Source organism: Odontesthes bonariensis, chromosome 1 (genome assembly GCF_027942865.1).
Source record: "Odontesthes bonariensis isolate fOdoBon6 chromosome 1, fOdoBon6.hap1, whole genome shotgun sequence".
Lineage (NCBI taxonomy): Eukaryota > Metazoa > Chordata > Actinopteri > Atheriniformes > Atherinopsidae > Odontesthes > Odontesthes bonariensis.
This window is the reverse complement of record NC_134506.1, coordinates 12,006,242-12,032,765: the sequence shown is the minus strand read 5'-3', so window position 1 is coordinate 12,032,765 and position 26,524 is coordinate 12,006,242. Positions and strand designations below refer to the sequence as shown.

At 39.0% G+C, this 26,524-nt stretch overlaps 1 protein-coding gene across 1 annotated transcript in view; it reads right to left on the bottom strand.

The window, feature by feature from the left end:
* Window positions 1–26,524, bottom strand: part of itfg1 (integrin alpha FG-GAP repeat containing 1) — a 162,924-nt gene that overhangs the window by 117,433 nt on the left and 18,967 nt on the right. The window contains exons 7-8 of the mRNA XM_075471634.1: window positions 11,768–11,829; window positions 1,808–1,886 (exon numbers count right to left, since the gene is read on the bottom strand). Of these exons, the coding sequence (XP_075327749.1) occupies window positions 1,808–1,886; window positions 11,768–11,829 (141 nt within the window). The remainder of the gene's footprint in view (window positions 1–1,807; window positions 1,887–11,767; window positions 11,830–26,524) is intronic.

The window sequence follows — 26,524 nt, the reverse complement described above, 5'->3', positions numbered from 1 at the left end:
GGGGGACATTGTTGCTTCAGTAGTTTTATCATCATTCAGTCTGCTCCTGTCCCCCGTGCTGCTATTTGAAGTCTCAGATTTTCTCCCTGACTGACTTGCACCTCTTTCAAAGAATCTGGAGCAGCGTCTCATAGAACAGACCCAGGGTTCTTTCCACATGTGAAAGGACTTCAAATTTCCTAACACTGATAAGAAAAAACCCCAAAACACAGGAAGTCCCTTCCTGCTTCTCTCTGATCGTCCCCGTCTGTCGGAGCCCAGCTCTGTTCTGTTCTGTTCTCCTGATGAGACCGTCATGAAACATTCTTATACAAACTCTTTTCTAAAAAGGATTTTAGCAAACTACCTTTGACAAAACCAGAATTGCCCTGATAAATGACTGGATGCCTCTTTTCTTTTTGTTTCTATTTCAATTTACCTGGCTGTCTAACAAGCACGCACATACACACACACACACACACACACACACACACACACACACACACACACACACACACACACACTGACTGGCAGGAGCAGCACCTAATAACGTCTTTAGTATTTTCAGTTAATGTGTAAAGGTCCCAAATGCAATGAAACCTACCAGAAACACATCTAATAAATCTTTTTTTTTAGCATGGCTGCAACCTAACATGGGCCAAGAAAAAAAGTAAAAGCATACAACCCGACAATTTAGGGTAAATTTGATATAAAGATGATCTCAGACGCTTAGCTATGAAAGCACATTTAGTTTGACGGTGCCCCCAGAACCATTGATAAAAGTCTGACCTTTCAAACAGACCAAATGCAAATGTGTGTAATGACAGTTTCAAAGTAGACAACAATGTAAAAAGATTTAACTGTGATTAAAAGGAAGAAAAAGAAAACAGTTTGCTTACGACTGTGGACAGGTGTTGCTGTGTCTAAATAGAGAAAACTGTTTAATAGATTTTTTTTAATCCTGCCTGAACAAAGAGTTACTTACAGCTTGACATTGTTTGCTCTAATCTGCACAGCAGGCAGAGCTGCCGCTTACTTCTGGGTAAGCAGCAGCTCTACTTCATACACAATCAAATCCAGAGTGTTCAACTAGTGCACGCTGCCATATAGTAAGATGTTGCAGATTAAAAATATGCAGTGCAGTGTCATGTGTTTGTTGAACTTTATCACAAAATGAGAATACGGGTGGACACTGAACCCAAATGTCAGCATTTAAAGTTCCTCTCTTTACAGACAAGGGGGAGATAAGAGTGAAAAACACGGCCATGGTTTACTTTTTGGAGCCTTTGTTTTGCTTTGCGGACCAACATAGCTATTATACTATGGGCCATGAGATTGGGTTGATTCTACTCCTACCCCTGCTGAGATGGCAGCTCTGACAAAATGACCAGGGACCACTTTGTGGTACGCAGGCTGCAGCCTGGAGATTAGAGAACCAGCAGAGATTTGCTGAGGATAAATGTAAAGCTGAGCTGAACAATGAAAACTACTGGCCAAGACTGTTTAAGGGGATAAGATGTTCAAAACAGATCTAGTTCAATGTGGGATTGTGAGTGTGAATCAAGAGTATATTGTGCGGGACTGTGTGCTTGTCTGAGAGATTTGCCTACTGCCAGCTGGGGGGGGTATAGGAAATATAGAATAGGAAAGTTATGCAACAAGAGGGTTGTAGTGCAAGTGACAAAACCAAAACAAAAAGACACCAAATGCAAAGGGAGCTTAGAGGACTTAGAGGAAGGAAGGATGTTGGACTTTGTATGATTCCAGTCTCCCTGTTACTTTTTAACAGTCAAAAAGACAGCAAATGATAAATCTTATGTATACTTACTGAAGTCGACAAAGGAGGATTGTCCAACAATCTGACCCACTGGCTTTGACATGATTTCAGTCTTGGTGAAGTTCCCGTCCTGAGAACAACAATGATGCAGAAAAGAGTCAGGAATGATGCAGTTTCACGAATGCTCACACCTACTGCAACAACTGGAGTGTGGATTGCCATTTCTGTTAAGGATCATGGATAAGTGAGCCATGAGTAAGATGCAGTGTGTACTCTGCCGTGAAACCAGACGGAACAGAGGAATAAGGATAATCACGCTGAAGCTGTAATGTTTTCTGCAACACACGAGCGCCGTGCACGATTAATTAAATGGAAAGTGCTGCGTACATGCATTCATTTTCACAGAGATGCTGAAACGCAGTGTTAAGTAGTCAAGAATAGAGTTTACTTAAGAAAAAAAAAGTTCAATTTAAATAGTATTTACACATATACACACACAATATATAGATACATATATCTATCTATCTATCTATCTATATATATATATATATATATATATATATATATATTCTATATCAACATAGATCTATATCTCTCACTGACAACCCAAACAGCATTTCATTATTGCCCTTGATGAAAATAAATAAGTGAATAAAACCACTGAGAGTCCATTACAAACTGAAAATGGGATTACCAGCTTGGTGTCAAACAATGAACTCTTTAAATAACTGCCCTTTTTAGCTGTAGCTGGATTTCCTTTAGTTGTCTCATAAACCTTTAACATTCAGATCACACTGCTTGCAGTCCCTTCACTTGATGGTCATAGCGAGATAGAGGAAGTAGTCGAGGAATTACTCATCTTCAGGATGGAACCTGCGCTCTGACATACCCGAACACAACAGTTAGGTGCTGTTTACACATACCCGGGTATTTTGATAAACGAAGACCTTTCCCTTCGTTTGTGCCTTTCGTTTATACACAAACTGAGTTTTTTCCTCCAAAAAACAAGGCATAAAAAAAACTCCGGCAAAAGTGGAGATTTTTTAAAAACTCTGTTTAGCGTTTGTGTATAAACTGGTTAAAAGAGAAAAAAACGGAGTTTTGGGCGAGGAGTTGTCGTCATAGTACAGAGCCCCGCCCCTATCCGCCATGTTGGCAGGATGCTAGCGTGAAAACGCCATTCTCTCCGTTCGTTTACATTGTACGCGTGTGTTTTAAAATCAGTAAGTTTAAACAGTGCGGAATTGCAAGAACATGCCTGGAAATCACTGCTGTGTGAAGAACTGTACAGTACCTCACATAATACGTTTGGGAAACATAGGAACAACGAAATACATTTTTTCGAAGTTCTTCCTGTCAGCGGTTCTCTATTAGGCTTCTGATTAGCTTGTGTGGAATTCTCATTGTTCTAACACTGCCACCGTCAGGCTTGGCGTAATTTAACAGCTCTCGATAGCGTTTTTATGCTGATCAATGTAGACGTGTTTTTTTTTTTTAAAAACGGGGCTGTGTGCACCTAATTTTTTTTTGCAAACGAAGGTTAGAAAATATGCGTTTATCAAAATACCCGGGTATGTGTAAACAGCACCTTAATCACTGACTCATGAACATTTTGGCACACTAATCAGCGTATTAGCGGATCAGTGTCTTTTTTAGGGGAAATCAGAAATGCTTGCACTCACAAATACCAGTGCAGTGGGACGCATTGCTTGATACCTCTGTTAGTGATTTATGAGAAACTGAGCCAAAGAAAGAGTAAGAACAGGAAGTGAAAGGTAGAGTGAGAGAATGATTCAGTCAGAGAGCAACACATCCATTATTTATGAGAGATATATAGAGAGTTTTGTAAAAGAAATAATAATTAAAAAAAAAAATAGATGACTGTGTGTAAGCCACGCAGACAGGAGCCTGAGTTTATATCCAAAACTTTAAATCCTGTATATCTGTAAAAAAGAATGAAATCAAAAACTTACATTTTAGCAAACGGAAAAAGTCATATTATAAATGCTCCTAACAGCTGACACTGTAATGTCACACAGTCTCCGTAAATAATTATTTGCTGTCAACAACAACAACAACTATTCAGAACAGAAGGAAGTTATTTGAAAATGGAACAATCTGAGGTGAACAATCGAATGGTAAAATATCCCAATCTTTCTGATCAGAAAAAGCCAGACACATTTATTCATGTTATTTATCACAGCAACAAAACATCATTTACTGAGTGACATGCGGCTCAGTTGAGCTTGCAAGAAAACTAACAGTGTCTTTATACAAGGTTTGCTAGGTTTACGAGTTCAGTGACTTGCTTCCACAATATCCTGAATGGTGCGGTGCAAAAGCATCACCGCCTGTTGGAGATGTTCCAATTTGAGCGTATTACAACTTGCAATTTAAATGGATACAGTAAACCGTCTGTTACTGAATAGTGAAATTGGATTGTTAATCTGTTTTTTTGCTCATGATTCTTGGGACGGGTAAAAAAATAAATAAATCATGACATCATGGGATTGAGAATGTAAAGTGAACAGTATCTGACCCAGCCCCTCATACTGGAATGTTATCGATCTATGATACATTGCTTCGGACTAACGACTTGCTAACTAACTGTTCTGCATTCATTGTGGAAATTAATCTTCCCTGGATGTCAGAATTCGTAGAACTCAGTCTGTCCACTTAAACTGCAGATGAACAACGAGAACAAGAACAACTGGATTCATTCTGTGAGGAGTAAAGCTGAAAGGCAGCTCCACCTGGCAACGCACCAGCAGTGCATTACGGAGGTCTAAGGGCACGACAACCTGCCGAGGGAACCATAGTTTCAGGGATAAGTATGATAAGCAGATACATTTTGTGCAGGATCCCTTCCAACACTCTCCTCATTATTCACTTGTTAGTTGAGATAGCTCGATACACTGATACACTGCTCCGAGTGCTGGACTGTCTCTTGTTTCCTCTCTGGTGTGTTCACACTGAATACCGACATGAGAATGAAAGTTTCACAGTTTACCAATGTTGGCAAGTTAGTCCACAGCTGGAAGGCAATCAAAACATTTAATAAGTGCAGTGTGCGTTTGAGTTTTAGCATGTGAGCAGCTTGCTTTAGTTAAAAAGAGCTCTGCTCCATAGATGTTAGTGCGGTTCATTGGTGCTGATCTAAGACCAACACCCTGTGCTGCAGGACATGCCCTCAGCCTCTGAAAACAGACAGCGCTGCTCGCTTTACTGTGCTTCTGAGACCTAACTTTATTTAACTGATGACTTTTCATTTTTTCATGTTTGCGGTCAAAACCACGTTTGTCTGCGATGTGACAAACTCAGAAGACGGATTTATTACTACATTACTCTAACTTTTAAGTGCACGAAACTAATCCTAGAAATGTTATCGTAAGGCGCGTGCTTATGTGCCATTCTGGGATGTTTTTGATCTGCAAAAATATCTACATATGTTGGCAACTTTTGACAGATGCCATTGTTATGAGACAATCAATGTCACTCGCTTCACTTATCACTGGATATAATACCATTGGCTGCTTCTTATGAGTGCTCTTTTTTTGTGCATGTAGTTCTGAAATGTCAAAAACTGCTATTCAACCTTCTCTGCCCAATTCTTTCTGACAACTTTCATAGAAAGTGCCCTACTACCACCATCTTATAATTAAGGTCTCCATCTCCACTCCGATAATTAAATTTGGAACGCTCATCTTAATATGTTAGTTTGATTTCTGATTCACTACTCTTTGAGTCAGTTAGTACTTAGATTTTGGCATCTGAATGGGGTTTTTGCATGACTACTCATCCTTGAAATTGTCATTTAGGATGGATCCACAGATTGGTATCTGGAACTAGGCAGATCTCCCTGGAGGAGGGGTAAAACTGAACTTTCTGTGTGTGTTTAATGTTACCGAGCAAAGAAAAGCTCTTAGTTTGCATGAGAAGCCACAACCTCTGTCAGAATATTGACAAGGAAAATACTGACATATTTGATATTGACATATCAAATCTGTGAGTTTTACAAGTGTAGAACAAAAACTGAGGCGATGGAACCCTTAAGTTCGATGTCTATTGCTGTGGGACAGGAGCGTGTGCGGCGCGAGGATATAAGTGGAAGGGGTTTTCAAGTTTCAACTAAAAAGTAACTCAAAATGCAGAGGCAGTGTTTAAAATATTGAAGCTCACCCTATGATTCATTAGCTTGTAAAACCACCTTTAGTCTCTATAATGTAATCATTTTCTGTATAACAAAGAATCACATGATTGTAGAAGAACTCAGGCCCATAAGTTTCTCTTATTCGTACAGGTTTGCAGAGAAAAGAAGCTTTCTCTTAGCAGCACCTCAAAACAAGCCATACTTGTTCAGCCTTATTCTAATTGCACTGTCACAAACTTTAACTTTTTAACATGCAAGCCCAGGCATGTAACATCTGAGGTATATCTCTTGGGGATGCAATTTTTCTGAACACTGCATAATCTACTTTTTTTTTTTAATGTGGTGAACTTGCCAGGAAATGTAATGTAATGTAATGTTAGTCCACTCGTGGGAAGACTGTCAACTGTCTTAAATGTTTTCTACTTATAGAATGATGGACTCCAAACTGTTTGGAAAGGGTCTTATAACCCTCACCACATTGATGGGCAGCAACGATTGCTTCTCCGAGACAATTGCTGATGTCTTTCTTTGGTGATGTTGTTTAAACCCTCCTGAATACTCCAGACTAACAAACTGCCAAAGCAGCTGCTTTGATCATGATGGTCCCACATGTTGGTGATCAACTACTCAAATGCAAAGTGCATTTAATTTTTCCACAAACTGCTTCTGCATTTTGGTTTACTTTCATAAAATCATTAATGATGCAGAGGAATGTGTCACGTGCTGCTGTTCATTGTGGAGGTTGCTATTCACATTATTTTTAAGACCCGGTGAGATTCAAATGATCTCTTTCTTTATTATCATGTCCAGAGGTAGGAAACCTCTGAATTGAAGGAGGATGGACCTTCTTTTTCATCACAATGTTAGATGTTATGTTTGAGTTTGCAGTAAAGCTAGTGAAAGTGCTGTATAAATGTATGCATTGTAAGGGAGAGCAGGGGCATATTGGAACATGTACATGTCAGAGAAGCATAATTATATTTCTAGGATAACAAACAATCTTTTATGAAATTTATCTCCAGATTTTACCACCAAAAGAGCTATTGTCACACTGGACAATCCATAGAATACAATGCAAATATATCTCCACTTAGTTGATGAAACGTGTGTTTTTTTGTCCCCATGTCTTGTTAATGATGCTTTAATCATACTGCTGACGGGGACATGAGCCCTAAAGACACTAAACATAAATCTGTAATTGCTGCTGTAACTTATTTCCAGCAGGCAGATGGTTGAGAAGCCTTAAAACTCAACATTTTATGTCATCAATAAAACATAGAGTAGAGAGCTGCTGGTTCTTCTATGTTCAGTCCATTGTACAACCATTGGCTATCAGTAAAAGTCCAGAGGAGAGTTCATTTTGATTTATCATGACACACTAATTGTGCTTTTAGAAATTAATAATTTGCATCATGTTTGATGCTTTGAATGCTGATAAAGCACAATTATAGAGTCAACTTGGTGTAAAATGAGTGTGTCTGCAAGCACTGTGTACGTAATGTACAGGCTGATATTCTTGTTTGGCGCTATATATAATAATGTATGCATAAAGTAAAATGTGAACTAAAGAAAAATGAATACATTTCATTTTTTTCTATCATCTTGAAAATACTCTTTTTCAAAAGCTGCAGCAAACAAGTCTTGTAAAGTAGTTTAAAAAGTTTCCAGTCACACATCCACATAGAGACAAGCCCCCGCAGATGCAGCGTTAACTGTTGTACTGAGGATGACAACTTAGTAAGTGTGATTGACTGGTGCTGGCTGATCTCATGATCATGAACTGTGCATGTGTTTCACTTTGAGAACAGCTGATTGATGTGTGAAGATGAAGGGATTACAGGTCCAGCGATTATTGTTGCCTTCTGTTCACATCACTCTCGACACAAGCATCACTGTCACATAAACACAGAGAAGTGTGACATATGCAAAGCTGTAGTAGTGAAAGACAGTTTAATGAAGGAAAATGTCAGGGAATTAATTCCTTGGGAGAAAACACATGGCGATATGTGTGATATTGGTGCTAAAGAAGCATGAAATTAACTATTGCATAGGTTGGCATGTCATTTGTTTAAATAAAAAAAGAATAAGCTATACATTTTTTTTTAAAATAAAAATATCCCAACGACGCAGTTTTGCTAATTTACTGTTTGTGTGAATTAAACTCTATCTGTATTGTGAAAGACTAAAAGATATTTGTGGTGCAGCATTCTGCAATCTGATGTAATAATAGGTGTGTGAAAGTGAGTGAGCAGAAAATTTACTTCTTTGTGACTAATGAACTAAATGACTATATTTGCTGTTTCACAACTGACCTCTTAAACCATTTTCCAGCTATATTTTTCAGATATGCAGCTTGTTAAATACCCCTGCACCCCCTCTGTAACTGCACTCTCTTGTGTAATCACAAGAAAACAGAGGGATGGGCAGGGCTGGAAAGAGACTTAAGCAGAGAGAAAACAGAGAAAAGTAATTAAAACAGAGTGCTGGAGAAAGAGGAGAGTGCTGGCCTGTGACCGAAAGATGCAGCTTCACTGAACCGAAGACCATGGTGGGATTCGCCGGGTTGTAATGCTCTGGGCATGCTGGGAAAAGGAATGATCTTTTGTGTTTGTGTATATTTGCGTGGGTATACAAGTATGTGTCCATAAAGAGTGCTTGGAGGAACTGTATTTTTGACTCTATCTTTGTGTAGATGGGATGGCTTGTTTGTCTTGTTGTTTGTGTGAAGAATTCATTTGCGGAAGAAAACAAGAGCACAAAAAGCAGGTTTGCAGGTTGAATGCACGAGTACTTGGCTTTTTAATGGACTGAAGCTGAGAATGAGATGGAGTTGTGCAAAGTAAAAAGACATTTTTTCTGACATGGCTAAAACTTTATCTGTCTCGTGAGAGTTTGGGCTCCCCACCAAATCCCTTGCTTGATCCATTTCTCCAATAGGTTTTAAGAGATTCACTTTCAGATAACTGGCAGGCGGTGCACGACAGAACACACCGAACAGAGGTACTAACCCTCTCAACAAATGAACAGATTAGAGAAAGGTTGAAAGATAAATTCATTAAAATGATTAGGTGGTACACAGTGAAACAAATGAATATTTGTGAAAGAGTCAGGCTGCTATTGAGAACAAATTTGACTTAATTTTATGTCAGGCTGATTCACATTTTCACTGAAGCAAAACTCCTCAAACTGACACTTGCATATGATCTCTTTCATGTTGACTGATGACAACAATTAAAGAAGTCCCATAGAAAGTGTACAGTCCTGTGATTAACACCTTACATCCAGGTAAAGGAGTATGGATTTCTCTCTAAAAGTTGACATACACAGAAGAAGTATTTACCAAAAAGTAAGATTTTACCCCATGCCATTTCATGGGCAGATACTAAAATGTTAAGCAGAGTTTGTTCTTGGTTAACAGATTGTTTTTTCCTTAAAGTAACAAAACTTTAAAACTATGTGCTTTTCATGCGTTTTGAAGTACACCAAGTTTTGTTGTGCTCATTCCCAGGCCTAAAGCACCCAGTGGCTGAGATACCAGACTTCATAACTTTGTGAAGTTTAGATCAGAAGTGAAAACATATGACCCATAACTCCACTCCTGTCTCACAGCTGAAGCCTCAGTTAGCCACCTCAGTCTTGTTTCAGACTAACACACAAAAAAAAAAAGGTTCTTCTGAACAAAAAATGTTTTAGCACCAAAGTCTGTGAAATTTGCAGCCTTTGAAAATGTTCTCTGCTGTCTTGGAATACAAAGTACTGTGATCCATACAACACGCATTTTATTGCACATAGATCGATTTTACATATACACCTCATTCAAAGCCCCCCCTCCCCCCAAAAATAGCCCACTAAAGTCATTGTTACTGCCATACTGAAGATATGCGCTCAAATAAGGGATCATTTTTACAGGCGTAACCCTCCCGCAGTAAAGCCCCCTCTGTAACAACCATCTTTTCTTTCAGGCGCAGACTGGCCCAACGTTGAGGAGCTGTTGAGCTGTGTCATTTCTATGTCGATGGGTGATCGCTTCACCTCTCTAATAGCTCATAGATGAATAGACTTGATGTGGAAATCCTTGTTACCTCCAATCTCAATATATAGCTACATGATATCATGTCTTCCTTGAAATTAGAAGAAAATCTAATTCTTCCTGAGGGGCTCCTCTAATTTCTTCTCCCGCATGGGCAAATGATTTAGCTATTTTGATTGTTTACCAGCTTGTGAGATCTCATTATAGAGAAGCGTTCTGGCCCTGACTGTACTGTATGGGACTCTATTATCGTGCTGTTCTGTCCTGACCACTCATATTGCATTACCTGACACAAGCTCCATCTTGTGAGCCAAACACTAAAAACAGCTTATAATGCAGTTTAATTCTGTATTGCCTGTATTTCCAAGAGAGTTTGTCTCTATCCAGCTAGTGGCAACTTCTGTGCTAAATTCTGAAGTCATAATTCTATGTTTTCTAAAAATATGCTGAATAAACACCACGCATGTGTCTGCATGAGTTTTTGACTAAAGAAACTTTGGACACTGGATACGACCCATCTTGAACGGAGTTTAGAAATCCTATACCTGCAATGACTGCCATTGTGCAGGTGTAGTTAGCACTGAATGCATTTTTCTATTTGACTAAACGTTTGACTGATCAAGGTTTAATCCACCTTTTGACTGTTAAGAGTCTTTTAACTTTAAATAGACATAAAATACATCCATTTTCCACACGTCAAGCAATCTCTTTGTAGTAGTTAGCAGTCACAGTTTCTGGGAATATGACAGCTCAGGGTTCAAATCTTCTGACGGTCAAGTTTAGCTTTCAAACGAGGAGCTAATTTATACACTTTATAAATTTATAAATTCAAATGACCCTGGGAACATTTTCTTTAATCTTCTCAACAGATGCCACCAGTCATATGTCCGACTGCTCTTTAGGTACGGCAGTGAATTTGTTCTGTTTAGTTCCTGCTTGGTCTCACTTTCCTCTCTCTCTCTGTCTCTCTCTCACACACACATATTCTGTAACTGCTAAATCCCTCAGTCTGTCTCGGCTTCTATATTCTTCCTTGCCTCCTCCCCGTCCCTTTTCATATTCCCCCTCCTTGTGATAAGATAGACTACTGTTCGGCTTGTGCCTCGACCTGCTGAATTTCAAATAGGCCCCTTTAACAAAAACCCAGGACCACGGTCTCCCATCCCTGCTGTTCCAGAATATTAACTAGTCTTGCAGCAGTGCCGGCAATCCCAGGCACACCAAACTTTATGGCTCGCTTTAGGAGACCCCAGTTAGTTTATCTCTGAAACATGCTGGGTTCCAAAGGCAAAATTTACACCTAAAGAGTGAACAATGACAACTTTTACAATAAATGACGCCAAGTCAGATCTAGACAGTAAGAGTAAAGGGCAAGAAGGTGCACCAACAAAGATTCTCTAATAAACATTACTCTTATCATCTGCTTATTGGGTCACATGACAGAAGATTTAGTCTTTTGATGTAAAAAAAACCCGTTGGAAACCAAGACTTCACAGAGTTATAGTTTTAGGCTCACATGGATTACTTCTACAAATGTTTACCACGACATTTGACACTTTAGTTGGCAAAACTTGGCCTTTGCTGGTGGACAAATTGTAGGTCTTGACAGTGGGTAAGATCAGGTGACTGTTACAGCAAAGAAAATGTCTTCCTCTACATTGTCAATCTGCTTAGTATCTGCTATTAGGAGTGGAGTTCAATCAAAATAAAATTAAAATCAATGATTATAATGGAGATTCCTATATTGGTCACAATAGTGTACACACCCCCAAATGGGTGAACCAAAATGACTCAAATGTGTAATTCAAATAAGTGAATCCAGTGTTTGTACCTTGTTGATCCAGGTTTCAAACTTCAGATTCGAACTTGACTCTTCAGTTGTCAGGAACAGGTCTGGAGATGGCAAAAAGAAGAGACGTAGCAAGTTATTATGTGGGATACCACTGGTTAATTTGGCAATTATATCAAACACAGTGCAGACAATATTGATCTATAATGAAGAAAATGCTGACAATTAGTTGGCCTCTGTCCTGTAGCTACTCACTGCAGCTGCAACCTCATACAGTTACAACCAAAACCTCTTTGTCTGCAGCTCTGCGTTTAGTCTGTTTACAATTTACCATCAAACATTATGGAAACATATGTCCAAGTTTTAAAATGATTACAGTCAACGGAAAATAAAAGTTTCCCATTACACGTTATTCCATTTTCACCCATTGTCACCTGAAGAAAAACATTTTTATTCAGATGCACCTCACATACATACCCTTGGAAATGCACACACACACATGCTCATGTACATGTACATCCACACACACTTTTTGTTCTTCAGGGAGACCGTTCTCCATGATTTTCAATATCTTTGCTGCTACTCAACCTTTACAAGCTGTTGGTATGGCTTAACCCTTTTATGTCTCATCTGTTTGGATCTCTTCTTTTTTTATTATTTTTTTTTTAATTAAATCAAAATTCCAAAAGTTAAAACTAATACTTTATGAAACTGATTGAATTAGACTCTAAGTTACTGCTGAAGTGCCTGAGCAGTGAATCGGACAAACTTACAATGAAAAAAAGATGGCAGATTAATAAAAAAAAAAAAAACACTATTTGCTTGGGCTCAAATGCTGCATTATTTAGACAAGAGAAGTCATTTTGAAAACAAGTTGTAATGAGGCGTAAAAGTGCTTCTGGATTTTCAGTTTTTGGAAAAAAATATTATTTCATTTCAAACATAGCCTACATGAAACTTAGCATGACAGCCTCATTCTAACCACGATGGAATGAGATCCTGTTCTATGAGATCCAGTCCAGACATCCATCACTTGCACATTATTTCTAGCTATATGTAAATATAATTCCTATGAAAATATTCTTGTTTACACAGAAACAGCTTTTCATTTTTAACAAAATAGTCAAACAAAATTGAAAACTCGAGCCTTTCAAATTTTACTGTCAAAATAAATCTAACCTACGGTACTCTAATCAATTTTGACAATTATCTTTAGCTCATAAAATACAAACTCTGAGATTCCAAAACAAACCAAAATGAAGTGGCTTCTTAAAGCAAAAAAAGAGAAAAACAGGTGAGTAAAATGACAGTGAGAAGACTTTACTCAGCTTTCTTACGTCTTCAACCCCTGGTCATGCCTGTAGCTCGCTCTACAGTAAACATACAACCTGCACTTCTACCCATATTCCTTGAAGCCCCAAGCTACACTTCAGTTTCTCTGTGCTCTTCAACAGAATGGTGTTTACTTTCATCACCACATTCTGCAATTCTGCCCCAAAAAATGGACATGTCATAAATATTAACAAAGATCTGGCTTGGGGCACTTCTATAAGTGTTGTCGTGGTCTGCATGGGAAAATACAAATGATAATGAAAAAGAAGAAAGGGCGGGGCAATAATCACAGGAACAATGGAGGCTGTGGCTACAGTGGAAATCCTTCACTGTGCAAATAATTCTCTGTAATGTAGCTACCACTGCAGCCAATAGCAAGTTCAAAAGGGTGCAACAATAATTACTCAGTTATAAAGAATGACAAAATATACAAGTTAATTAAAATGACTAACAAAGCTTTCTATCACACACATAGCATTTTAGTTTGCTCTGTATTACTGTCTCTGGGTGACCTGAAACGTCTCACTGCAGCTCGAGTTTGGTACTATTCTTAAATCAAGGTTTTAGTGAATATGCTTCCCAGTTGCTTCCCACACAGAAGCCACTGCAGCTGAACTCTTCGGCTGACAAGCTCTTTTGGATTAGACTGTACTTGATTTGAACCTCACCCTCAAACGAAAAACTTTATTCATTTCACAGACTCAATGATCGGGACATACAGTATTCTAAATGTTAAAACTTTACTGAAGTCATACTGTCGATATGATCTCAAAACATTTTAAAAAGACAAGCACGACAACGACCGGATGCATATTTTATGTATGGGCGCACTCACTCCACGGGGTTCATGCTAATTTGTATGCTGTGTTCGTGCTTTGCTGTGTTGCCGTTTGCGTTTGTGGTCACACCGGGCGGTGTGTTGATTAGCTGGATTAATCAGCCAATCGAGCCTCTTAGACAGATTCCAGCCGTGATTGGCTGATTAGCTGCGATGCTGCTGTGTGTGAGAGGTGATCTTAACACTGTCACTGTGGGGCTATCTCCCCAAACACCCCCCCCCCAATCACCACTTCCAATCTCACTTCTACCTTTCTTTTTCCCCTCTATAAAAACAGCTCACTTTGAAAGGTTAGAGCAGTTACTAATGCCAGACATAAAACTTCATTCTACTTCGTCATCACAGGTGACCCACCAATTCATCTAGGAAGTATGCACAATCAAAACAAGCTAATTCGACTTTCTGAACTAAATAAACAAATTCATTTCAAATGAATCCTCCTAACTGCATTGTTTTTCTCTACTCTCTCCTCACTAATTCAGTTCTTGCCAGAAAGTACCCTACACAGCCTCATAAAGTGCTGCAAGCTTGTACTATAAACACAAGTGCTGCCACTGTTATTCTCTTTAACGAATGTTTACTGTTCCAGGGAATTAGACATTGTTGCAAAGGGACTCGTTCAACTTTAGACATATTATAGAGAGCAGTACAGGAAGGCGGAACAGACAGCACTCAAACAGAACAGAAGCAGATAATCTTTTCTTTTTCTATGAAATAAGTCAGTTTTTTAATCTTGAAACAAATTTTTTCCTTTAAGTTAGTCTTAGCAAAATGCACTTTTATACACACATCTTTTTGGGGCTTTTTCGTTTTCAGTTCCACTGGATGCTTTTTCAGGCAAATTCAATGTTCAAACCAACTAGCTTTCAATCACAACCACTTACAAATTCAGTTAAACAAGAGATCGTATGCAGTCCACTGAGCAATGAAGCTATATTTACTGCTGTGAAATTATTTTGTGTCACCTCACTCTGAAATGAAAAGCTTTTTCCTTTCAGTCCGGTCCGTTCCTTCTAAGATTGTCCGCCTCACCGTAACCAAATGCCTGTTAAATGGGTTTTTACTCTATAATACTGCAAGTATTTAATATATATATATATGAGTACTCAAGCCTTACTGAGAGGACTTTGGTTTTATTGAAATATAGAAATCAATTAAAGATGGCAAAAGCACATCAGCTCTCTGTGTTACATTTGAAATGATTTTTAAAACTAATTTATTAGTAGATGAGGTTAAAAAGGGGCTTTGTAAGTGCAGAGCATTTACCACTTTATAAGAGTGCAAAACTAAATCAGTTAAGTGCTGCTTAATGACTGCAGGAAATCACTAAGGCAGATCCATGGTCTCATTCTGCCTTAGGAAAAGTTTTATTTACTAAACACCTTGGTGTCAGGCCAAGCTGGAAGCCAAAGTGGAGACATCTCTTCTCTATTCACGCTCATTCCAGAGAGGACAAAACAGAGAGGCTAATGGCTGAACCTCCCCTCTTTCCTATCCTGAAACAGAACAATATCCCACCATGACAGAACAGCCAGCAGCTCAGGGTGAGTGAAAAAGTGAAGGCATATATATGGGGATATATTTGTGATATCAAACAGGTAACCTGGAGGTCCCAGAATCACAGCGAGTTACCTGTAATCATATCGAACCTGTTATATGTTGGATATGTTTTATACAGGCCGACTCATGCACAGAACCCAGTGACACCCGTCAGACCTGGAAAGAAAAAGAGGACGAATGCCAGAAGTGCTACAAGAAAGTACTCTGAAAAGGCGTGGAGGCAATAGATTTTCTCTGTTCTAGTTGCCAGCTCGTACGTTGTTCCCTACAATTATATAAGAATTTAATAAAATTGTGTGTCCAAGCATAGAAACACTGACTGCGATTTCATCTGATCAGAGAATCTTATTCTGGCTGTGTAACACATGAAGTGTGTTAAAAATGTCAAAGTCTGAAACAATTCAACATCAATGATCTGGTCCTTTACAGTATGAACGGATGCATCTATTTAAAGGATAAGCGAACAGAGCTGCCATCCAACACCACTTAGGAAAGATGCATACATAATTGAAGTACCTAAATGTGTATGTGTGTGGGAAGGTGGGCCTGCTTAACAGCTACAGATACAGAGCGCTAAGTGATATGACACGTTTCAGGAAAATAAAGCCATGCAAACAGTGAGAGACTCAGAAGCATTGGGGGGGGGGGGGGTATATTTTCAAGGTGTATCTAAATCTGCAATTTATATCATGTATATATATACTGTATATAAAAAAATAAAAAACATCACTTGATTATTTCCTCAGCTCTCACACCCTCTCAGGTTTTTAGTTAAAACTGTCTCTCCCAACAAATGACACTTCAGAAACTATGCTTTCACACCCACATGAACATGTTCATGATGAGCTGCCTGCATAAACACACTAATACCCACCCCCACACCGCATAGCTGATTTCAGCACATTATTCAAATGTCTGTGTGCATCTGTGAATTTCTTTGTCATCAGACTGCGATCGAGCCAATCATCCACAATCAGCTAGTCCTTTTTACGCTAAGAGAATAATTACAAGTGCTTCTGTGCCTGATAACAGGGTTTTAAAATCCCCAACTGACACTGTTTAAGTATCTTAAAAACAAAAAGAGCCCCAAGGTAAACTCCATATGCTGCTGCGCTGAAGAGGTAATGCAGATCTCTGTAAAATGCTTCTGTTCAAACAGATCCCCATACTGCAAACGTTTTACTGGACCTTTTCTATTGGGACACAGGTGATTTGAACCAGTAAGGACAAGAGTTTTTGGTTTGGACACACTTTGCTGTTCACGTTAAATGATCCTCATGTGGATCATATCACACCAATCAGCCATAACATTAAGGCATCTACCAACATGCTGCCAAAACAGCTCAAAGCAGGAAGAGCTTGAACAAACATCTCAGGATGTGCTGGAGCTTCTGCTACCGGGACGCTAGCGACACCCTTTTTTTGTGGTCTTTGTGGACTCGACTTGGCTGCCCACAGATTACATCAAACCCTATCAGAGTGGTATCTGAGGCCAGGAAGAGCTCAGACGGTTTGTCGTGTTTTAGAGCCGTACCTGCGCAGTTTTTGTGGTGCCCTCCGCTGTGATGAGGAAGATGTCATGGGCTCTCGGTCATAAAACATAATAATGCAGGAAAGGTCAAAATAAAATGCTTTATTTATTTATTCTAAACAAACTGTTACATAGTAACAATTCTTATTCAAAGTGAATGCACGATAAAATGAAACTTTTTCCTTAAATTTATGCCATCATAGATAATTGTATTGGGCAGTATTGAGTGTAAATACTTGTATAATGAATGTAAAGTGCTTTTTACTCTTTATAGAGCTCTTTTCCTAAAATTTTCAACCTTTTTTTTTTTACCCTTCCCATTGGTGTATGAAATTGTGTCATGTCAATACAGTAAGTTTCAAGCCATTTTTTACCCCTTAAAACAAATCCATTTTGATCTATTAACATTTTTGAGTAAACACAGTTGTTTCCAAAACTTGTGTTTGTGGCTTTTGCTTCATATTTACAGGCTGGAATAGATGGGGGATGTGCAATAGATCAGTCTGGTAAATCGCCCATATAAAGAAAAAGTTGATTAAAATGAGCTCATCAAAACTTAAATGCTAACATTTAAACTGCTTTGGTGAGTGGAGGTGGGTGGGGGGAAACAGGTGAAAAGAAGAACTGAAGGTGAAGAGATGAGATGAGTTATTCATAGCCTCTCCATCGGATCCGTTCAGGGGGATATGAAGCAATTTAAAGGCTTCTCAAGCAGTATTATTTCTCTCTGTTCCATTATATTCAGCTGCAAAGTGGGAATAAAGACCAGGCTTAATTTTATACTGCAAATAAACAGAAAGGATGATGTTAAGAGGTTGGTAAGCCTCAGCAGAGGGAGAACTGACATGGAGGAGAGTAGACAGCAGCAGCCAGGTTAGCAGTCTTCTTGCTTTGACTCTGACTTTATTTCACTCTGCACACACCCTTACTTGCCATGGTACAAAGCAGCAGTATGATCAAAAAGGTGATGTAAGCCTTTAGAACAGGTAAGCTGAGAACATTCAATGATCTGTAACCTGGTAAAAATGTCTGAAGAGGGAAAGAAAAATGCTCTGTCAAGGTTAAAGCTTTTCGCTGTCATTGATCAATTACAAGATAATTCTGACAAAAAAAACAGCAATTATTCGTTGGTTAATATACAGCCTGGAACGAAACATTCATTAGTCGATCAGTTCATCCATTTAATATCACCTCGTTGTGTTTGTAGACACCATATGATCGAGGTGTTTGCAACATCTGAGAGGCCCCTCAGCATATGCACCAGCTGATACATCATCTTAATGGAGCGCAGAATCCACCCACTCAGTGGACGGCTTATTATGGGAAGGGAGTCAGACCATCAAAGACATTTAGGGCGTATTCACACCTACCTCGTTTGGTCCGGACCAAACGACCAAACGGACCAGATTTTCGTTGGTTCGGACCTTTTGGGATGGTCTGAATACAAACCACCGAACTCTGGTCCGGACCAAACAAGAGGATCGAGACCGAGCTGAAAGGTCGGACTCGGTCCGGATCAAACGAACCCTGGTGCGGATCTTTTGGAGGTGTGAAAGCAGACCGGACCTAATCCCAGACTTTTTGCTTTTTTGTACCTCGGGAGCATCCGTCGTTTGTCTGCTGCTAGGTAACAGAACAGAGCGTCGTTCTTCTAATTACTAGACCGGCTGTGGTAAAGCTAACGAAAGACCGAATCAGCGTTATCCTCCGTAGCCGCCTTGCCCTTTGTCGTCGTTGTTGATAAATTACTTGTACAGCAGCATAGTAATTACACAGTTGTGAAAATAGCAAAACATTGAAAAAAAACATATAGTTTTGATTATATTAAAAGCAATAACGGCACGGAAAGCGTCCATGACTACATTCACTTTTGAACTTAGCACTTTGTGTTGCGCGTGTCTATTCTGACCAATTGAGAATGAGGAGTTGTCGTCATAGTACAGAGCCCCGCCCCTATCCGCCATGTTGGCAGGATGCTAGCGTGAAAACGCCATTGTCTCCGTTCGTTTACAGTGTGCGCGTGTGTTTTTAAATCAGTAAGTTTAAACAGTGCGGAATTGCAAGAACATGGAAATCACTGCTGTGTGAAAAACTGTTCCAGTACCTCACATAATACGTTTGGGAAACACAGGAACAACGAAATACATTTTTTTAGGTTTCCTAAATGGATGCAGCATCAGGGAGAGCAGATGTCTGACCTGACGAGGAGACGCCGGATTGTACTAAACACCAGATTTTATTTGGCGTAAACTTTACTTTGAACTCCGCGTGAGGAAGCATTTAAAAAAAAAAAAAAAACATATTTAGGGCTAATTCGATTATTTTTTTGTTTAATGAGCGGACAAAAAGCGCTGTTTGTGGTACATATAATAAGTAATTCAATTAGCTGCTTTTTCAGCTCCCGAGAGGTACAGACGTTGAGAATTAAATGTGTCATTGGGCTAAAATCAAATGACAACTAAATACCTAAACATAAGCTTTAGCATACATCAAAACATTGGAAACGTTTGTGTACATTGAACATCTCGTTAATCTAGTGTTTACGAAACAAGTCGAAACAAGTCTTAACTTGTTAGTAGTAACTTACACCAAAGACAAGATAATTGACTATGTCCATATATATGCACGGAGGTAACTGGTCCAGGTCTCTGTGCCATTCTGCTGCAGGGAGCTCGTAAGGATCAATATTTTGGATGCTCGAGAGCTTCTCCAAATACCGCTACTTTGCGCTTGTAATAAGCTTGTCCCTGTAAGGTCCCTTTTCTTTCGCCTTATCTTTCTGCATTGGTTTGCTTTCTTTCTTTTTTTTTTGTATTCGTCTCTGCCCTGCCGAAATGACAAATGCGGGAAGTTATCTGGAATATAAAGGCGCGCCTCCGTTAAGTTCTGATGGCGTTGCCCCTGGCAACCAATAGCGTCTCCTGGCAACATGGCCGACCGGAGTCACGTGACTCCTCATTCTCAATAGCCGAACGACTTCAGGGCGCGTGGCTTTGTTGACATATTTTGGTCCGTTTACTGAAATGTACAGTCTGAAAGCGAACCGCACCAAAATGAAAAAAAAAAGGTTCGGACCAAAGCAAGTGAACTATCGGACTTTCCTGGTCTGAATACGCCCTTACATATGCTGCTCGTGGGCATTTTGGTGGCGACGCTATCGTTTTGTTTAAACATGGATCAAAACTTTTCACAAATAGTTATACAGGCGATCCATTTCTTTTATTCATATTTGCCTATACCTCCGTGTTGCTGCGTTCTTTGAGCCCAGCCTGTTTAAGCCAAGGTTAGGGTTCAGTAAAACAAAAAAAAATATGGAACTATGTTAATTTAGTGGACTGGGAAATGGATTCTTGGCATACTTGGGTCCCTTGAATACAAATAAATGTCAAAGTCTCTCCACAGTATTGCTGTTGACATTTTAGGGGCACAATTCAGCAACTTTTAATAGCTTTCATGATAATGAAACATGTCTCACAGTGAAAGTTCCCTCAAACTAGTTTCATGATCATGACAAAGAGTTTCAAGGCCCAACACCAGTGGAATGTAAAAGAACAGAAAATTCTAAATATATCATTGGCATGCATCTGCAGAGACTTCTTAATGCAATCATGTCAACATAGTTGCAAATTTTCTACCTTTCCAATATCTCAGAGTCAGTTGATCTAAATAACATATTTCATAGACAAAAAACTGAGTGTGTTCCATCTCAGGGAGAGAAGCTGATGAAAGAGGATGAAAATGTTGAGAAAACCAGCATTAAAACAGCAACAGTTGAAAAAAATCATAAGAAAGACAAATGATATAATGACAGTCTAGAATGTACAGACATTGCACGTCTTTATGTCAAGAGTAATCTAATAAGAGGGCTTCTGAAATCTCCCTTTATCTGACTTATACCTTATATTTTGTTATAGCTTTTTCTAAGTTTTTCTTTAGTCACTGGCTGCTTTTACTCATTTTCAGCCAAAAAAAAAATCATTGAAACTGACCATTTTGACATGAATGAATTTTGTTAGTTTGTTATGCTATTTAACACAGACCTAGGTCTCATTAAAGGACAAAGGCACCTAACACAAGGGATGAACTAGTGTTGTGTCTCCACATGACAACTTTTTAACTGTACATTTACTCACTTTGTTACCAGCAGCCTGTCATAAAAACACAATTTATTACAATCTCTTTAGTTGTATCTAAAAAAAAATGTCAAAGATGACAATTTGATGGGAAAAAAAAGAGATACTTTTGCACCAACAGACTTATTAACAAATGGCTATTAACCAAAAACGTTTTCCTCTTTCCTTAAAGGTTTTGGGATCCATTTACAATGGATCCATCTACTGGTAATTAAAGCCTCACCAGCAATGGTCTACATGGATGGGGCCATTCTTATCAAGGGACACAAGGAGAAAAGGCCGAGTTATGCCAAATGACACAAGTAATGGATGGAATATCAGTGGCAACAGATCTTATAGAGTGATTAATAGTCCCCAGAGCCCGGACCTCAACATTATTAAAGCAGTGCGGGATCATCTTGACAGAGAAAATAAATAAATGCAGCCAACATCCAGAGAAGAGCTTTGAAATGTCCTTCAAGAAAATGGTGAATGGTTTCTAAAGAGCAGTTAAATAAATGTCAAGAAAGCTCATCTTGGAGGGTTCAGGCTGTGTTGAAGGTGCTCATACCAAACACTAATTTTCAACATCATTAGAATTGCACAAACTTTTTTGCCTTACATACGTTGTTTCCATTGATGTTTGCATGTTTCTACAAACTGCTGCAACCATTTCATGTTTTCCTGGCAGTAAAGAAAGTAAGAAGAAAAAAACTGAGGGGTGGCTCAAGACTTGTACAATTCTAAATATATTACTCATGCCATACCTTCCTAACACTATAGTATCTTTTTTTTTTAACATCTGCTAGCGTAGCAAAAAACTATGTCTCATAATTCCTTTCCCTTCTTTAGCAATATTTGCACTTAAAATAAACAGCATTGGAGGAGAGGCTTGCTTACTTGGATCCATGTTAAACCTGCTGGCAGCAGTATCTAATCAAACCCCCAGTAGTGAGTGGAGACTGACTAAAAAGTTACACCCAGTTGGTTTCTAATCATTCTTATGGAAAACCCTAAATAAGATCAATAGAAAAATATAACTAAAATCAGAGTGATTAGCTAAATGAAAGAGTTCATTATCCAGTTATCATGGAAGAGAGATAATGTTGTAAAAGCAAACTGAATAATGGAGCAGAAAAGCAATGGTGGGAGGAAAGGAGAGTAGGAGACAGATACAGCATACTGTAATAACCCACCCACTTTATTCTATGCATGTGTCCTTTGCTTTCCGCTTCAAACCATAACCTTCATCAAAGTTCACTAAAAGAGCAGTCATTTCATTCTGCCAGCCTGTGCTGTTAAACTCCCAATTAGCATCTTGTTAAAAGCTCTAGTGAACTTTTACAGAGCTGCCGGGGCATGTTTAGGTCCGCGTGCTCTGATGCAGAAGCAAAGTCAGGTCACTGCATCCATGGCATACATACCCTAAAAATATCACAAGACATATAATATATACTACCTATCCACACAAGTCTTCTACTCAACTCAACATTAAATATTACTGGGAAAAGACTATGAACCAAATGTTTTGATTCATATCCATCATGCTGTTTATCAGGCAGCTACCTGATTGGTCAAAAAGTCAATCTGTGGGAAAAAAAAAAAAAATAAATCAGTGACATCAGACCCGGGGCTTCAGCTACACAAAGAACAAGGAGTTCTGAAACAGATGGTGAGGCCTTCAGAGGTCTGACCTCCGAGTTAGTCTGGGATCCATGAGGAGTATGAAGATACTGAGACAACAAAAATCAAGTAGAACCAAGGAAATTCTACATTGTTTCACATGTAAACCATTTTACTTCATACTTAATATTTATCTGGGCTTTCTGTTTACTTTACTTAGCAAGAAAGCAATTGGTAAACAAATTTTCATGAAATTATTTTAGTGTTGCTGCTTGGTGGTGAGGTTATATTTAGGTGTGGTTGCATGAGGCTGAGGATATCTGGATATGTGCAGAGATGATGAAGTATGACTGCTGGTGATGACAGCCAAAGAACTATTGATGGCACTGTGCTGTGTGTTGAAGGGACAATACATCAGTCCTTTCATCAGTGAAATGATCTCCCTTCATCCCTTCCTTTTCATTTTAAGAAAAAGTTGTTTATCTAGACTAGCTAAAGAATAAAAAAGTTTCTTTGGTTTAACAATCAGTTATTCCTCTATGACTCTTCTGAGTTGTTCAGTGTAATTTGCTGCAGAAATGAAATGAGGTGCAACAATGGCTTCCTGCAATTTTGTAAATTCAAACAGTAATGTGTTAAATATCATTAGTAAGGTACAGGTCTACAGACTAACAAAATAGTCCCAAATATTATTTGCCTCTTCAAATGTGAATTAAATCAAATGATGACAAAGACTCATTACAATACAAAAACACAACTCCTTTAAATCTTCCTCTCTAACAGCCCAAAATCTACAGTAAACCCTGACTTTTCCAGTCTAAAGTGGAAATCTGAGGCAAAAAAAACAAAACAACAGCAGCAAAAGGTTTTGCAGGAGGAGAAGCTACAGTTTAACTGGGCAGAAATGCAGAGGGAACTTGACAACCAGCATCACATCTGCGTGTTTTGTGTATGCAATCCATCCCCTCGCTCCCCACCACACCTTAAGCCATTAGTTGTGTATTCACCTTTGTTTTTGGCTGGGAAAAAATGAGAATTTCTGCAAAGGATGCTACTGTGCATTTTCATAGAATGAAGGCAGGGCAGAGATGCAGGACTGAAGAACCCTCTGAAAGGCAGGAAAAAAGAGAAACAAAGGGAAATACATCTTTTTTAAATTATTTTAAATTGAGTAAGACTCAGAGCCAATCCTCTCTATTCTTCAAGTCTCTTCTGCTACTGAGAGGGTTATTTGTTAGCCTGTTACTCAGCAAACAGGCTGGGACACACACACACACATATATATACTGTACCCGCAACAGCAACACCACATCCAGTCTACCCCCTCAGGGTAGCTCGAACAGGAGCTTAAGAAGGGCCACCAGGTCAACTGATCGAATCACTTGATATTAGGACTTGAGGACAAATGTCCACTTTGTGTGTGTGTGTGTGTGTGTGTGTGTGTGTGTGTGTGTGTGTGTGTGTGTGAGAGAGACTGAGGGAGTGAGAGAGTTTGAATGATGTTGACAGTAATGAAGCAAAATAAGAGGGATGGAAGTACAGTGTATGAACTTGCATGTTTTTGAAGTTGTGTGTCTTGTGTTTCGTACTATAATCCATTCTGCCGCCTATCAGTCAAGACCTCTGCATTTGTCTGCATTGATTTGTTCTTTAACCCACAGATTGGTTCATGCCTCTGCTGGAAAAGGGGACAGCCTTTAGCATTCAGAAGGAAATGTCAAAGCAGTCAGCAGCGAAACAGATACTTTGCCTCCAACAGACATTTTGTTGCCTCACCCACTGTGGGGAGTTAGTAAAAAGAGGTTAAACGACCAAGTTAGTGTGAAACCATGCAGACATTACAATTCAACCTTTGGATAATTGTTCCTTGTTATAAGGCTGCAAAAAAGAAACCATACAGTTTGCACAAACTGACCCAAGCTGAACACAAAACTGCACAATTAGTCAAACATCTTCTGTTCACCCAACAAGCACCATAAGATCTTTTAAAAACAGACAAAGTCACTGAGTTCAGCCACAGTCTTGTGAAGTACCACTAGAAAGGAAAAATAAAGAAAAAACCCACACACATCAACCTGAGTTTGGCCGTTTTTGTCATCCTGGGTTCATTCAGCCTCAAGTGACATGAAGAGGATGGATCTAACTTTGAACTAAGGTGCACTGTGCAGTCACCAGGTAACTATAGAAACCAAAAACCTTTTTTTGTACGAAGCTGTAAACCATGTGCATTTCAGCTGTCAAGTTGGACATTGTAACATAGGAGTCTATGGGGACTGACTTGCTTCTAGAGACAGCCTCGAGTAAGATTCAAAGATGTTTCTGCAGGTTACCACTTGGACATAAATGAAATGATACAATACATTCTACAACAGAATAAGGTACCATAAAACAAGAATTTTCAGTTTTAGTTTACTCAAAGAGGTCTGTGAAATTATCCACCCAGAAACATGTACCACAATATCTAACTAAATTATCTAAACGTCATATAGTTCTTACTTAAAATGTCCAATGGTGGCCAAACAATTTCAGCCCTGAGGTTGAATACATTTAACAGTAACAGTGTAATAAAATGTTTATAAAGCACAAGTTTAATGACTGGTTCCTGCAAAAGGAATATTTGATAATCAATTTCACTTGCATGTCATTTCTTTTTACTTCTAGTTGAACTTTACTGGTATAGATTGGAGCCACTTGTCTGAAGATCCTAAAGAAGGTTCTAAAGAAAATACAAACTCAAAAAAATAGACAGATAGTAAATTTAACAGATCTAGGTTATTCTGAAAATAAAACCAGCCACAGAGACAACATGCTGGATTGATGTCAGACAACAGGGGCTGTGGACATTTGGAGAAAAAAAAAACCTTCTGAGGCCACCTCCATAGATATGTGGCCCTGTCCCTCTGCTGGCAAGGAACCATCAGACTGTGAAACGAGCTTTTCCAAACTTGCCCAAAGCCCACAAAGACGATTAACTACAGTGACGGGACATGGAGCAGATGAAAACCTTTAAAGAAATGCATTTGGGCTGCTACTATGTCAGCTGGGACACAACAGTAAGCACAAGCTGTACAATCACATACATTTCACTTGTTACTGCAGTTGAATATGACAACTTTGCCCCACAGTTTCAACATATGAAACAAAGAGAGGGCTGGAAGATTTTCTTCATTAAACTCTTATCCGAGGGCATTTTCCCCACAGTCTAAAACATGACGAAAAAGAGTAAATGTGGGTTTAAATATACACACTCAGTATCACAGTCTCTCACACACAAATACATATTCATGCAAACACACTCCTTTAAGCTTCAACATAAAAAAAAGATAAGCACAATTAATTTAGCAAAAGCTTGAGTAGCATTCATAAACTGTCCCAAACAAGTTCTGTTATACACACCCACCATCCGTCGTCTCATAACCAACACACACACAGATAAAATGCAGAATCCAGGCCAAGAACAAAGTGTGGAGCTCTGCAGAATAAATCCGTCTCTAAGTCAATATGTTGCCCCACTCCACACTGTGTGTCTTCACACCCGGGCCATCAAAATAGCCCATTGACAAACATAACAAAATACACAAGCACAGAATGCAGCAATGCTATTCCCGGAAGAAATAATCTTCTAAAACCATTATAGGGAACAACGTAGGTGCAGTAGCTACGGGGGGGATTATGGTCAAAACCTCTTTCTCTCCCTCTATCTTCCTCTCTCTCTCACAGACACACACACAAACACACAAAAACACACACGCTCTGCCCTATTGAGCTCATAACAGTTTCTTTATGCTGAACATGTGTCTGTG